Source organism: Cyprinodon tularosa, unplaced genomic scaffold (assembly GCF_016077235.1).
Source record: "Cyprinodon tularosa strain WSP-4 unplaced genomic scaffold, ASM1607723v1 ctg2, whole genome shotgun sequence".
NCBI classification, from domain to species: Eukaryota; Metazoa; Chordata; class Actinopteri; order Cyprinodontiformes; family Cyprinodontidae; genus Cyprinodon; species Cyprinodon tularosa.
In genome coordinates, this window is record NW_024038733.1 from 908,985 (window position 1) to 924,713 (window position 15,729).

Below are 15,729 nucleotides of genomic sequence, written 5' to 3' on the forward strand. Positions count from 1 at the left end.
TGTTTTTTTTGGCTTTACAAATTTGAGATAATTAATCCATTTCATATTTCAATATTTTCCTAGCATTCAAGTATTAAATAAGTCATTTTCAAACCGTTAGTGGTGGAACTGCACACGAGAATGTCCAGAACCGAGTTAATCCAAAAATAAAATGGTAGAAATATTTAGACATGGATACGGTTGGTCCATTAAGTCGGCACTTCTTCTAAACCTAAATTCAGTCTGCTCTTTTATTTGATTTAAATAAAGCTAGTAAAAACTCTAGTTTTACCGCTGGATCAGGATGTTCAGGTCTGCCAGTCCCTTTTTCATCCAGTTTAGTTTTAAGGTGCAGTACCTGCTCCTCCAGATTCAGACCAATCCATAATTATTCCACTTTCACTCATAAATGTTTGTGTTCCTACTTAAGACAGCTCTGAAAACAGAAAGGCGTGTTATGAACAAAAATAGTTACTCCTGCCATCTAGTGGTCTTCTCATCAACTGCAAAAGAAAAAAGGCCATAAAAGTGCTTCTGACTTCGACTTGAACGCCAGTCTCCTGCCTTAGTCCCAGCTAATCTTTCCTTCAAGTATCGTATAGTACAACAGAATAAGAGTCTCATTGGATCATTAGGCCTAACAGGACTTTGTGACCCCACCATTGCACGATGACATCATCTTCCTGGCTCTCAGCAGCCTTCGCCCTTCCTCATAGTCATCCTGATCCACGCTGATCAGGAGGCGGACGCCCTCTGAGCCAACAGCCGTCCTCAGGGAGTCCGTGATGAAGACCCCCTTGAGGGCCTCCAGCAGCGCCCCGCTCAGGTAGTCTGCCCAGAAGGCCTCCAGGTTGTCCAGCTCTGTGAACTTGATGTCGCAGACGATGGAGCCCAGATCTCTGGTGCGCAGCAGCAAGCTGGCTCGGCTGAACAAGTCGAACTGACGCTCCAGCGGCTGACGCTTGTCTGAAGAGACGCCCTCACGCAGTGCTGACTCGTGCTCCAGGTACTCGGCCCGTACGCGTAGGCGAATATCTGATAATAGGTGGTGGAGGAAGCAGTGGTTGGGGCGGCGGGTAGATAATCAAGGGAAGAAAAAGACGGGAAAGATTTTAAGGGGTAATGAGGGCAAAACAAAAGGGGGAAAAAAGAAAAAGAAAAGAAACGTTAGAAAAGTAGTTGAAATAACCAATATTTAGGTTCTACAGTGCTGTGAGGAACTATTCAGCTCAAGATTCCTTGTTTCTTTTGTAACCTTAACTTTCAGATCAAACATAACTGAAATAACTGAAAATATAAAAGAATATATATGTAGAAACTAACTACATTAGTTGACTGTTCAAACTCATTTCAAAAGGCTGATTTAAGTCATAATGGCAGAATCAGGAAATGGCTAAAATGGAACCAATCAGGCAACATAAAGGTCTGAAAATGCAGAATGGCCTTAATGTTTGCTGATAAAAAAAACAAGCCACTCCTTCTTAGACCCTTCTATTGGGCTGAAGTGAGGAAATCTTATTCAAACCTCTTCCAGAGTGATGTAAAGGACTGGCTCCTCATAACTGCCAGATGAAGCTTTGATGTTTAAAAAGTTTAGAGGTAAAAATCACATTTTGCAAAGTGCAGAGTTGAAAAAACTATCAATATTAACAGTAGAATGTTTTAATCTGAAACAAGGCGATAAGAGGCAGAAACAGAAGAAATCTGTAGCTGATAGTTCTCACAGCGTCACTACTGGATGGTATATTCATGAGCATTTGATTTTTCTTTTAAGGGGGCACCTCTCCTACATAATAGACTGAATTCAATGGGCTTTCGTTTGTTTATAACATCAGTTCCACAGGAAAAAGAACATCTAAAAGGTGCAGCAGTGAAATCTGAGATGTAAGGGAACTAGACCAACCCATCTGAGAGCATCTTGGCTGTAAATATGGTCCCCTCAGTTTGTTTTGGTGAAACTTATTTTGGTAAGGCGGAGCAAGGAAAGAAATACTCATCTGATCCAGCAGTGTTGTTCCTTTTCTTGGTCGGTCATTTGTATGAATTTGAGTATCATTGGCAGCTGTTAACAGAACGGTTGAATCAGAAGAAACTGGAGCATGAGAACTTGTGGTTTGACAGCTTTAAAAAGGTCCACAAACATCATGGCTGGAGCTTTCATTTAATGAATCAACTGAAATGGCGTTTACACCGTGAGCAAATATTTTGTAGATTGAAAAAAAAAAAAAAAAACAGCCTTAGGTGGGCAGCTTAAATGTTAATAAGAATCGATTCTCTTTATAATGTTCAATGGTGAGAATAAATAGCTTCTGGAGTTTCCGTAGTTTACAGGACTGATGGTCATGCAACAGCACAGCGAGAAATATTAGAGGATACATACTGTACTGAGCAAGAGCAACGCTGAGATCACCTCCCATGACATTTTTTCCAGAGCTCCAAGAGGAAACCGGGTGCTGATGACTTTTGCTGCAACAAAAACCCAGCACTCCCAATCAAACCCGTATGAGGAGAGGTGAACAGCAGTGGACACAATCTAGAAACATTCTCATTCAATCATGTTTAGTGAGATCAATTCCAGACCCAGGCCTTCGAACACTTTTAAAGATTGAAAGCAAAATCAGAAGCAAATATTGGAACACTTCAGATTTTTGGGATTGAATAATCCATAAAGGTTAACAAATGATGTGCACCCAGATTTTTTTTTTTGATCCAGAGATTCTAACTTCTTAGATTGGATTTACTTTTGTACACCGGTATTAATTCTGTAGCTACATATCCTGTGTTTCAACAAGGATGGACTGTTTAATAAAACAGGCTATATGGTTTAACTTTATTTTGTTTAGAAAGTAGCACATAATTTAGTCAGTTCTATGGTCTCCATCACAAATGAAATATTAAATGCATAAAATATTTAGAAAAAACACTTATGTTCCGACCCTGCTGTAGCTTTGGCTACATTTAAATAAGTAGTTATTTCCTTATAGTGGTTTGGTGACCCGCTAAGTTCAGAACATTTCGGCCTTGAATGAACAGAATGTTCTCCATTATTTCCCCATTTTAAGAGGCCGGAGAAAAATGGCCATATATGGTGTCATATTGATGCACTCTAAAAGCAGGGAGCCATTATCAATATAAGCTAGTAATATTTCAATGTACCTCCTGAGGTAATGTACTCTAATATGCATATAATGTAATAGTTGTGACTATTAAAAAGACATTTTTCATTCAGTTCTAATAAAGTCTCATGTACCTCCTTTTCAGCTTTATTTTCTTTGAGGCCATAACAAATGGCATCGGACTCATGAGGTTAACTATGGAAATGCTGACATTAGAAATGCAAATGTCGAATTTATAGCATTGATTTTGAATCCCTTAACATTTGGAGAGGAGTGGTATCAAAACATTAGTTTTCCTTGTGGGTTCTTCATTAGATTATAAAGTAGAAGAAAATACCAAAATGTCACATTCGTAAGACGTTTTTTCAAATTCAGGCACAGAGCTAACCAAATTTAGAAAATTAATTCACATGTAAGCTGAAAACAAATGCTGGGGTCTTTAGAAAAGTATTAAGGTACGAGAAGAAAAATTCCTTTTTCATGAAGACCTTTAATTCTAATACATTTTTAGCCGTGTCTCTATCACAGTATGCCGAGACTTACAACACAAATGCAGTTTTAAAAATCTACACCTCTTAAAGCAAATATTGCCTGTAATTAGAAACAAATACATGAAACTATTTTATTGTCTTAATTGTCATTTTATTGCATCGCTGTAACCTTTCACGGCACCCAAAGGAATTGTATTTAGGTGCATTACAAAGGATCCATGATCTATGAATATGGGGGAAAGGGCTCACTATTTGTTGTATAGTAACAACCCTAGGGAGGAATGTGATAAAATTGAGTTAAACATGAACCATTACAATCAAGATCAGGGATCAGGGTTGGGGGAGGAGTGGGAACAGCAGCATAAGATGGGAAAAAAAATCTGTCGAATACAGCATCTTTGGACTATTTATCAGAAGCAACATTTCCACAGGCATTATGGGCGAATTTCACAGAATGTTTTCAGGTACATGCTTTACAACCGTAAAAATAAATTTACTATTTTCATATCACAGCCAGAATTTAAAAAATTGCACTCCTTTTCAATGACTTGTATGTTAAGATGGCTTTTATCCATCAGCAGTGAAAATAATTGGTTACAAAGAGCTTTAACTTTTTAAAATACCTGCTGTGGTTAGAGTGAGGCATTTCAAGTCTTGTATATCGACCTTTTCTATTATTACACAGCATGCAATTACCAGGACTATGATAAACACTTTCCAATTACTGCATTTACGGCTGGTCTTCATTTCCCATTGAGCTGGATAGAAGTAAAGACAGTGAGTTGGAAGGTCTTTTAAAACCCACAGGAACACAGTGATAGTCATTTTGTTAGGGTTACAGAGAACTTCACGCTTCATCGGACACAGAGACATCCACTTAGACAGGACATTAGGAGGCACAGTTTTCATTACTCACTTTCAACACCAAGCCTATTTGGCTTCCTCATCTCACCCTCCCTACCTTCCCAAAAAAGTTTAAGTATCCATTTACTAGGAGCCGCTTGGCACGGAGAGCTTCGACTCTTTATCGATCCATTTTTTCTGGTGTACAACCGACCAAGAGAGTGGAGAGCTACGGGGAAATCTGAGAGACAGGCACACAAACCTCTCATGTCCCATAGACAAATCACTCTTTACCGTTTTTGCGTGGTTTGAACATTTAGTGTTCGATCTCTCGCTCTCTCATTGTGTGTAAGGATATCGTTTTCCTGATACACACGTTGGGACTGTTTAGAACTGCGAATACAGAAAGAGAAAGAGAGACAAGCACAAGTGGGTTGGATGAGGGTTGACCAGGTTCCTTTTTTTCCTTCAACATCAAGCAGGCACTTCTTAGTAGTTATCAGGTTTCAGACAGGCCAGTAGTTGTCAATGTCAACTTAATCAATCCAGATATACTTAAATGGGCTCTTAAGATACACTGGAATGCTTGGGACTACTCCTATGTTGGACTGTTTTCTTACATTCAACCATTACAACTAATGACTTAATCAACAGGGGTTAAAGCAAACATAAGCCTCCCCAAGCAGGCCTTGTAGGAACAGGAGTATTAGCAGTTGTCAATGTCACAGTATAATTCAGACACTCTGGTGAAAATGGTTTTGGAGATGAGTCATGACAAGAGAGACTATTTAAGGTCTGTTGAAATGCTAGGGGCCAGTGATGGACTGAACTGCCCTATCTATCTCTGCTCCGTCTCCACATATGCACACGGGGGGCCTCACACGGGTCGCAGAGATAAGATACAGCAACGAGCTTCCCTCAGCAGAGCACTACTCCATTTTCTCAGAGCTGCTTGAAAAAAAAAAAAAAAAAAAGGACTTGCAGCAGAGTTGTTTCTTCTAAAGCAGCAGCCATCTTGGATCATCTGAAAGTCAAAGCCAAGCTAATTCTCACATTCTGACACCAATCAGGATTTTATGGTGCTAAAATGTGTGAAAACAGGTGTTTTACACAAGTATGACCAACATATTTTCAGTTTTCCTTTTTCTTTATTTTGATCATAGGACAACTTAACGTTCTTTAATATCATACTGAAGTCAATATGCATTACAAATCAATATTAGGTCAGGCAAATTTAATCTTGAGATTAATAGACACTTTCACATTAAATTTAACCTTTTCAGTGTGCAAGTTGGTTTACTGGGGAAAAAGCAATGTTTTTAAATTAAGCTTAAGGAGACACAAAAAGCATAGCTCCAATAAGACAAGTTTTATGGGCGTGTCCGACTGACTTCCACCCCAAACCTAATTTTCCTACTCACTTCCAGGCAAATAAGGTCAAGATTTCCTTACTTTTATCTCTCTATAACGGGTACATCCTCAAGTATTAAAACATCCTCATAAAAGAAAGTAGTTCATCAATTCTTCACCCTGCTACGACATTAAAATCGAAGAATAAAATGATGCCATAAATGTTAAAATGAGCCAAATATTTTCATATCTGTCGAGTCCATGGCGCTAGACGGAAACACGATGAAAAAAGCAGAGCTATTCTATTAAATCATTTCATTTGTATACATTTTATTGATTTAAAGATATTGAAAAATCTTCAAATACTTTTAAGGAAATAAGGTCTACCTCATCTGGTAAAACCACTACTGACAAATGAAATTTTTAAAAATTATTATTCCCAGAACTGAAAACTCTAATTATCTTGCAGTTGTGCTTCATCAAAATTATTTCCCCTGTTTCTTATGATAAAGGTGTATTCCTGAACTTAAGCTAATTTGGCTTAGTTTTATAAACGGTATGTTGGCCATATTTGTGAGTCACCATTAAGCCTAGCGGATCAGTTCTGATTAAATTAAATCCAGTTCCAAATTGGGATGACTTTAGTAAGCCAGACGCATCAAATCTCTTCCATCTTGGAGTTTTACTTTTAAACAGGCACTGCATACTTGTGAGAGGGACTTGTAGCGTACTGCTGAGGACTCGGGGGTCAGTTGTTTAACACACTGAGCTCTTGTCAGAACAGGAGTAAATCGAGACTGTGACAACTTTTTTTTTTTTTCCACAGTTAAGACTAAATAGAGGAAGAATTACCTAAAAGCAAATTAAATTTGATGACAGGGGACCAGGTAAGGAGCATCTATGGTAGACAAGCATCGTATACAGAGCAAAGTAGCAGCTCCACCCCCTGTTGTAACAAGGAGGAGAGCCTCTTTTTACCTTAGGCATCGGCCCAGACTTGTGAGAGCACATGACTGAGTTGATCACGCACACTGCGGTACGTATGCACAGAGTGGAGTGACAGACTTTTTTGTTTTGTTCCTCAGTCTCGATCTCTGTCTTCGTGATCCATTGTGTCTTAGGTAACTCGATCTGAGTCACAATCGGAGTCAACCTGGTGGAATCAAATGTTGAGTCAAGACAGCAGCATGTTCACAGGCACATCACTCAACTTTAATACCCATGGGGGCTGTCTTCCTTCCATTATTATATTTTATTCAAGTTGGCTTCATCTGGCCTTTGGTTTGGTCAGTATTTGGCATTTTCAGGCAAAGACGGGCCTTGAAGAGGGGATGTTTAAGCTTTTTGACTTACTGAGCAAAAAACAAAAGAAATGGAAGGTTTGCGCAACATTTATCTTTAGGCGTTGAGGAAAAAAAGATGAATTTTTAAGAGCTGGATATTATTAGAGTTTGGTGGACATGGACACTTTGATACTAAAACAAATCTAGCAGTGAAAAATGCCTCCTTATGACATTTAGAACAAGAAGATTATAAAACTGTTTATATTTCAGTTTTGCAACATTAAAGATTTACGTGGATTGATTTTTCACATTGCTCTGGAAGATACTTGAAGGTCAGAAGTTAAATTTCTTATATTTGAAGAATATTTGTCAAATTCCTGGATTTTATTCCATTGGAGTGAGATGTTGAAGAGATCGCATGAAGCAGTCGTTTTCCTAAGCCACTCTGCTAAGCTGAACAAAACTGTATTTCATTGGCTGAAGATGAGATAGCAACAAACAAAAAGAAAAATCAAGATCTTAGAGCGAAACCAATCTTGTAACTCAGTTCTACTTTGTTTGCCGTTTTTGGAGTACCCTAAAAAAGCCCTCACCACAGTAATATGCATCTGGGTGTTCTTCAACAAACAGGGAAGCTTCTGCACCATCAGTTTCAACCTTGCTTTAGAGGAGAAAGCCTTTACCAGCTTATCAGAATGGAAGGACAGTTGATTGCTATCCTGCCAATACTCTTACTCTCTCTGGGCTTTTTGGTTCCATCTTTAGATTTACATTCAAATTTCTCCTCAACTCCTTCTAGCTGAAAATAAAGTACATAATGATCTCTAGGTACCAGATGATGACTTGTTGAATGTTCAGTTTAGCTGCATGGCAGGACCCCTTTCCTCCGGCCAGCCTGGTGTGGATGTGATGAAGTAGCAGCATTGTGGTTAAGCCAACAAATCCCATCAATTCTTCAAAGGCCATTCCCTAACAGTGCGTACAGGCAACACTATGGATAACATACGTGCTGCTACCACAATATTGAACCAACACGATCTGTCTGAGTTTTGTTCACACTTGAACCAGTGGAGGAATATCCAATAGGAACAACGCTGCATTCCTTTTATACACTTCAGAAAACCTCTTCAAGACCCTGCTGAGACCATTTATACGTTATTGTGTGTAAATGGGGCCTAATTAGTACAGGATAAAAAGCTAAGGAAATCCATCTCAGTATTATAAGTTACACATTTACCATAACCAAATTAATTATTAATTTCAATCAGCTGATCAATACTAAGAGCAATTGTTCTTTTGTTTTTAATAAATCGTTTTTATGTCACTGATCTATAGATATGCATTGGCCAACTCAAAGCTACATACTCAGTACATTTTTAATGTTAACAACCACAAATAAGTTAACTATATATTAAATCTATATATTAAATTTAAAAGGCAGCTCTTGAAACAACTTAACTATTTTAGGAAGCCTGTTTCTAAGTCTATACTTACAATATCAAACAGAAAACATTTTAAGGTGACGTAATGCCCGTCTTTCAAAGTTAATAGAACTTATGCATCATTAATATTTTAATATTCCTCATTCAGTGACCAGAATGAGGAATTCTGTACAGTTTTGCGTTTCATCTTGATACCCATCTTAAATAAAGACCAAGTAACAGCTAATTAAAAATGCCAAAAAATTATTTAGTACCCATTTTCTGTTGAGCTGAGATTTAGTCTAGAGTTTAAGAGTTTAATTTTGGATGTTTTTGAAGTTCTTTCATCGTTTTTGCTTCTGTAGGAACCAACTCAAGAGTATTTTCATGAGTTTAGTTGAGTTGAGTTCATTTATACTTTAAATTTTTAAGGGAAATTAAATGAAAGCAGTACAACAAAGCAGAACAAAGGGCGGCTCTTAGGTCGATAAAACCTGGATTGAAAGACAAAAAGAGCAGGGAGTAGCCACCAGTTTCCATTCCTAGTAGCAGTAGCTGAACACAGACTGATGTGTTAGAGAAATGTTAAGTGAGGGAATAGCAATGCAATAGAGTCAATGAGAAAACAAAAAAGTATGTTCGAGAAAGGTATTAGGATACTGTTCATCCTTCAACACTGAAAATGGTTTGAATATTTTGGATTTCGATGATCCAAAGAGGAATACCGAAAAATGTAAAGGTGATATTAAAATTTGTCCAACAACAGAACTGAGGTTGAGTTTTATTACTCAAACTGTTTGTTGGTAAATGGGATGAATTGGCCAGAAAAGTATAAAAACACAAGTTGCTGTAATTTTGAAAGGTATTAAATGTGGATTTGGATCTGGAGAATTTATCCCTACCTTTATGACCAATGAGGTCTAATTCAATGTAAAACACTTCTTAAGTGTTAACATCATTTTCAAACTTTTTTAAATCTTCACTGAGGTAAAATACAGGAATTGATTGATCTACTTCATGGATCTTTCCGTTGAATGTTACTTTAACTAAACAGATGGTGTTTGCTTCCTTCCAACAAAAATGGTGAGAAAGACTGCTGTCAGCAAACGCAAAGATTCAAGCTGAGGATCAGCAGAAATAATTAAAATCAGTTTAAAGCATAAGGGAATGAAATGGAGGAAATTGAGGATGTTAAAAGACTGAGAAGTTTTTTTTTTAGGATATTGACTTGAAAAAGGAAAAACAAAAGGAGAAACTGAGAGCGCTTATAAGAGCAAAGGATGTAAACTTAAAAAAAGACATGTTGCCCATGTAGTCACTGCACTTACCACACGACACTTTCTGAGGTGCTGGCGGGAGAGGCAGTGGCTGAACCGGTCTGCTTGTTTTCTTGGGCTTACGGCTCCAGCCATGTCCTCTCTTCTTCCTCCGAGTCCTTGTAGAAGACCCAGCTGCAGGAGGGTAAATACCTGAAAACATAAAACATCTGTGTCATGGCTTGAATTGTAGGAAACAGGCAAAAGTAGGGTGATTCTTTTAACAACTGTTGCAACTGCTTCTGGGTTGACCACAAAAACAAGAACTTGAAAAATAAAACCTATAATATAGATATTAGCACAACTTATGTAAAAGACAAAGACGAATGTGCATGGCATACATTTATATTCAAAGCCTTAAGAGCCAATACTTTTGTAGGTCAACCTTTAGCTGCAATAACAGCTTCAAGTCTTTTGAAAAAATTATTTTTGCTGCTCCATCATAATTGCTAAGAGTCCATTTACTCCATGTCTGTACTAGAGAGGAGTTTGTATGAATGAGTAGCCATTGCCTGGATGATAACATGAAAGTGAAATGCAACATGACCACTGAGGCTTCACTCAACATTTAGTACCATATGTGTCACAAATTGTAATTTTTGGAGGTAAAAATAATCGGACAGTTCTGACTACCACTAAAGAGTCAGATACGAGCCCCTTTTGGGCAAAAATATAAAAATAAATCCCAAGTAAACCCTGACTGTTAGGTTAGGTGGAGAACTATAACTATATCTCTGCAGATTAGCAGTTGTGCCATAAGCTTTGCAGTTTTTGTCAACGCTTAAATGTTTTAGCTATTTAAAGCTTACAATAAAACTAACCCCCCTTTGAAACCACTTCATCCCTTTATCCTCGACCTGTCTGATGTAAATTTCGATCTTTGAGATCATACATGATATAATATTCTCCAATTTTTGAACCCCCTTAAAAAAAGTCTGATTTATATTGAGATTAAAACCAACACAGATGGGCTCAATCTAATACACAAGCTCTTTCTTAGAACAGATGTTCACCAGATTTTTTTCTGGAGAAAGAGATTAAGAGGGTTGAATATGTGCCACTCTTATCAGATTCTTTTTTTCTGAAAAACAGGATCAAAAGAACTGTGAAAACCATAAATACTTTCATTCCTAGCTCATCTTTACCTCCTCGACACACAGGTTCTAATTTAGCACACAATCAGAACATAAGCAGACCATGAAATCTGTAGCAATTAAAACACATTGAAATGAACAGCTGTGAGGACTATAAAAGCTCTGCGACTACACCTCTGATAATCCAACTAAAATAGTGGAAATTTGTTGTGCAATTTGATGATAATGTTGCAATCTAGACAGGAAGTAAAATGTTGGCAAGTTAAATCAGATCTACTTTAGAGAAAAATGCAAACTAAAAAGGTCAAGTTATGACAAACATTATTTCTGATTGCACAGTTTTTTTCTAGTTAATTTCCAGCTTGGGTGTGCTTTATGAATAGGCCCATTATTGAATTATCTCCAGAAAATATTATCTCAAGAATTCTGTCTTAAGCATAAAGATGCTCACAAGTAGTGTGTCTAGGTCAGTATGCTCTATTTTATGATTCCCCATCGCATAAGATCCCAATCAGAGGTTCACAGTTAGCATGTGACAGAATATGGTACGGGTAAGAATCGTTTAGCAAAGCCCGCTATAAGTATTGGCTTTGACAGAGTGAGAACTATTCTACCAACCAAAATAAAAGGAAAGCAAACTTACCTGTAGTTAACTGTTGTGTGAAGGATGAAAGAGGCATATCCGTGTCTCTGCAGCTATGCTGTAATCCAAACACCAGTTCGGATTTATCTAATTCATACCTCTGTCCAGTTCTCTCAGGGGACACTGAAAAACACAAATTAAACATCAGATACTAACAAATGGAGCAAGAAGAGATGAATGAATAATTCTGGGAGGACATCACAAAGCAGCCACAGTCATTGCATCTATGTGATTACCTGTCCTCCTTCTCTTGTGGGACACAAATGGCAGCAGATCATGACGGGTGAGAACTCTTAAGAGTTGGAGCAGTGGCTCCAGGTTGCCATCACTGAGGTATCCTCTCCTTTCAAGCTCTAGCAACAGCTCAAGGCCGCTTTTAGACTTTGAGACCACTGAAGGCTGCTGTGATTCGTTGTGCTTTATCCGTCTCCATGCTTTGAGCAGCTGTGGACTCGGGGCTACACCAGAGTCCTCTGGATCGCCTTCAGCAGGTTCAACCGTCCAGCCAGCCGGGTCGAGAGGGTGTGATCCGGGGTAGGTTTCATTCAGCAGGAAAGACAGAACTTCAACGTCTGCCTCTGTTAGCTGAGAGCCAACTACTTCAAACATCTCATGGAGAGAAAGCATCCCATAATAGTTCATGCACTCCGTTTCGTCCCAGTGGAGCGATTCCCTGAGGGTGCGCTGGGGGTACCGCACTGCAGCCATGTTTTTTTTCCACGTTTTCTTATCCAAAACTGTTCAACAGGAAAGAAGCACAAACAATTAACAATATTATTTTAAAGCAGCAAATAGATAGGCACCAAGAAGCCAACAATTACGCTCATAAGAACCTGGGTGTTCTGTGGCATTTTATAAAAGGAAGACATGGTTTGATAGTTTTCATGGAGTTTTGGGAGTAGCATTAGTCAGAAATAAATGAATTAAATGGTGCTTGACAAATCTGATTATCTGAGCTGCATTAAGCCAGTTCAATTGTATGGACCTTTTCTGCATCTTGAAATGGCTTTGTCCATATTGTTTAAAAAAAAAAAACTAAAATTAGAAGAATTATTTAGGAGCAGTCTGAAATGCAAAAAAACAAAACAAATGACTACTCAAGGCTAGCTTCATTTAACTGGTACTTTGTTTACAAAGTTCTAGATATTCCTAGTTAAATCAGAAAAAAAATTATACACTGTGCAATTAAGGATGAACAAGCAATAGTACTAAATTAGCAGTAGAGTAGTAAATCACACTGCAGGCCTTGATGCTCAATTCCAATTTTTTTGTGAAATCCCGAATTTTTTGCGTTGCCGTTCACATTACCAAATATATACAACTATATATACAACTTGTATGTGATCTCCTGTGTGAACTGCATTCATTCAGCTTAACTGTCCCACATGTGCAGTAGAGGACGCAATGACGTCACAAGCCAGCGTGCTTCGTGTTTACGGAAGTAAACGAGGATGTAGTGCTGGAGCGCATCTAGCGATCTTTCCAAATCTTAAAACTTCAATCTTTTCAAGATGCTTAAAGCCATGGTATTTGTTTTTCTTAACACTTCTGCATAGCAAGAAGCAGAATAGTGACCTATGTCAGTTACTAATGGCGTTGTGTTCGGATGGATGCGACCTGGCCGTTCAGACACAGGTCGCATTTGAAAAGATCAGATTCGTATTGGATCCAGGACCACATAGCCAGTTGGCCTGGGTCGCATTGGAAAAAAATTGGATCTGTGTTGTTCAGACTGCCGTGAAAAGATCAGATCCAGGTCGCATATGGGCAAAAAAAAAAAAATAATAATTATCGGATGTAAATAATAATCGTTTTGTATCGATGCATCGATCCAACAGCCGACGATCCGATGCATCAATACGTCAGCAAGAGTATCGATTCATGTTTTGTTTTTTTCCCCTCCGGCCTATTTTTATCCATTTGCGCCTGGACGTAATTCTTCCTCCCGTGCTGCGGTGGCGCTAAACCTATTTTGCCCTCCTACGGCGCTTCCTGGTTATACTCTTAAAGCAGTGTGTTGCTGTAAGCTTGACACAGACATTTTTAAGTTGCTCAATATTGAAGCATGATCTGTGCTACACACTGTGGGTCTAGATACGGTCGAGATGGAGAGGAAGTGGGGGCGAGTTTAGTCTGATGACGGAGGGGCATGAGGGCAAAAAAGAGCGGAGATCCAGGTGGAAAAAGGGTCCCAGCGTTCTCGCGCACCTCGCTCTTCTAGCGGGTCAAACTTCAGGAGTTTTCCGCAATTTCAGTCATTAAAAACAAAACAAGCCGGCCTCCTGTCTGCAGTCAGCTACAATTTGGGAGAGGTGCAGCAGAGCGTCTGTTGAGGGGACGGGGACGTCTGGAGCCGAGGTATTGCATTGCACTCATTGCACTGATTTTGTGCATTATTTTTTGATGCAACTTTTCTACTTCTGTTATTTGCTGTTGTTTCTCAAAAAGAAAATGCATAACAATATTACAGCTTTCAGTGATTTATTTCAAATTTGAAACATTGACTAGCCTGTAAGGTGTTAAAAAAAAAAAAGAACCAATTAATCGAATCTTATGGTGGTGTATTCTTGAGTATCAAAAATAATCGAATCGTTGGGTCAGGAAATCGATACTGAAACGAATCGCAATTATGGATGTGATTTACACCCCTAGATTTGGGTCACTTCAGGCTGCGGTGTGAACGTAGCTTGTTACTGGATCATATTTAAAAATAAAGTAAGACTAATTATCATAAACATTAAGTTTTTTTATTTATTTTATTATATATATATATATATATATATATATATATATATATATATACATACATACATTTTTATGATTTACAGCAAAAGAAACCCCAGGACACTCAGGCATGCTGTCCCAAATCATCACGACAGAAAACGTTACAATGAATACTTGCTCTACTCTTGTCAAGACTCTGGAACCTAAATCTTTAGATTAAAATTCACCAAAATCTGTCTTTGAACCAGTGAATTAAAGTTAAGAACTTTTCAAATCAACCCAGGTAAAGCCACACAAGGAAGTTGCCAGTAAGGTCTTGTTGTAGTCCCTTTTAAAGCTCTGACTCATTTTACTTCTAAATACTCTCAAAGCCAGTATTTCCTGCTCTGGAATGAGGGTCCTGAAGGACTAGGGTCATGCGCCTTGCTCCTCCTCTGCATGCCATCAAGCCCTTTAGAAATCTTTTTATCACCAATTAATACCAATCAACTGTGTTGCAGCAAAGAGATGCCTAAAACATGCAGCACAGCTGATTTTCATTGATAGCTGATTAAAAGACTTTTGCTAAATTTAAATAATCAGTACCAGCTGTGCTAAACCTGCTATAAATACTTGGATATACCACTGGCTTAACAGCCATCTTCCTTAGAGATGACATTTTGTGGCCTTCCCTGATGTGGAAATTGTCAATAACCACTTGAACAACTGCCAAGTCAGACACCGTGCAGATATAAACGTATAAAATATAATTATCTGTGTATAATGATTATAGATAACAGCTGTTGCATTATATTGAGATCCATTGGAGGACCCTATACGTGTTAACACAGCATTACTAATTCGACAAAGCAAAATAACAAAGAGAAGACATTTTGTGTTTACGAGGTCTGCTGAATTACCTTTTCGATGTCCTTGGGTCGACGCTGTTTTGCCAAACAATGGGCCAGTTATTCGCTGTTAAAATTCAGCAGAAAACAACAACTCGTTGGAAGCCAAATAAACCACTGGTCCTTTCTTTTGACGCCCAGCAGCAGCAGCGCTGATTGGTACAGCCGTGTGGTCGTTTATGTAACCTCTCACGTTTTCTGTGTTAAAAAAAAAAGAAACAGCGTAATTTAATAACAGATTTCTGCCACAAATGATAAAGTTCAACATAAAAAATATTCATTGTTCTTATATAATATGCGGACTCTTTGTTAGCAGTAAAAACCATAACTGTTAGTGCTACCAGATATTGTCTTAAATACACTATTTTGACCGTTAAGGTGCGCACGCGATTAAACGTAAGAATGAAAAGTGTCCTTTTAAGTGTTTCGGTGTATTTTAGACTCGCTTTTAAAATAAAATAAACTGTATCATTCTAACTCACCGCACTCCTGCCGTATCTCCTCTTCCGCTGGAAGATCTAGCAACTTCCACAGAGGAACGTGCTCGGTGACGCGACGACGACAACGCTGAGGAATTGACCA

The 15,729-nt window shown here is 38.3% G+C and overlaps 1 protein-coding gene across 1 annotated transcript; it reads right to left on the minus strand.

The window, feature by feature from the left end:
• On the minus strand, positions 1 to 15,662 carry dedd1 (death effector domain-containing 1). Its single transcript, XM_038284318.1, has 6 exons — positions 15,630 to 15,662; positions 15,160 to 15,345; positions 11,773 to 12,273; positions 11,537 to 11,659; positions 9,812 to 9,952; positions 1 to 1,014 (listed from the first exon to the last, which is right to left on the minus strand). Exons 3-6 carry the CDS (start codon positions 12,242 to 12,244, stop codon positions 617 to 619), a joined length of 1,134 nt encoding a protein of 377 aa, XP_038140246.1. The 5' UTR covers positions 12,245 to 12,273; positions 15,160 to 15,345; positions 15,630 to 15,662; the 3' UTR covers positions 1 to 616.
• Positions 15,663 to 15,729: the final 67 nt, after the last annotated feature.

Excerpts from the sequence above, each read along its gene's own strand:
- dedd1 (XM_038284318.1), bottom strand. The coding sequence starts at position 12,244 with ATGGCTGCAGTGCGGTACCCCCAGCGCACCCTCAGGGAATCGCTCCAC. Across the intron at positions 11,660-11,772 it reads CCACAAGAGAAGGAGGACAG|TGTCCCCTGAGAGAACTGGA; the intron begins GTAATCACATAG and ends TGTGTTTTTCAG. Across the intron at positions 1,015-9,811 it reads ACCTCAGAAAGTGTCGTGTG|ATATTCGCCTACGCGTACGG; the intron begins GTAAGTGCAGTG and ends ACCTATTATCAG.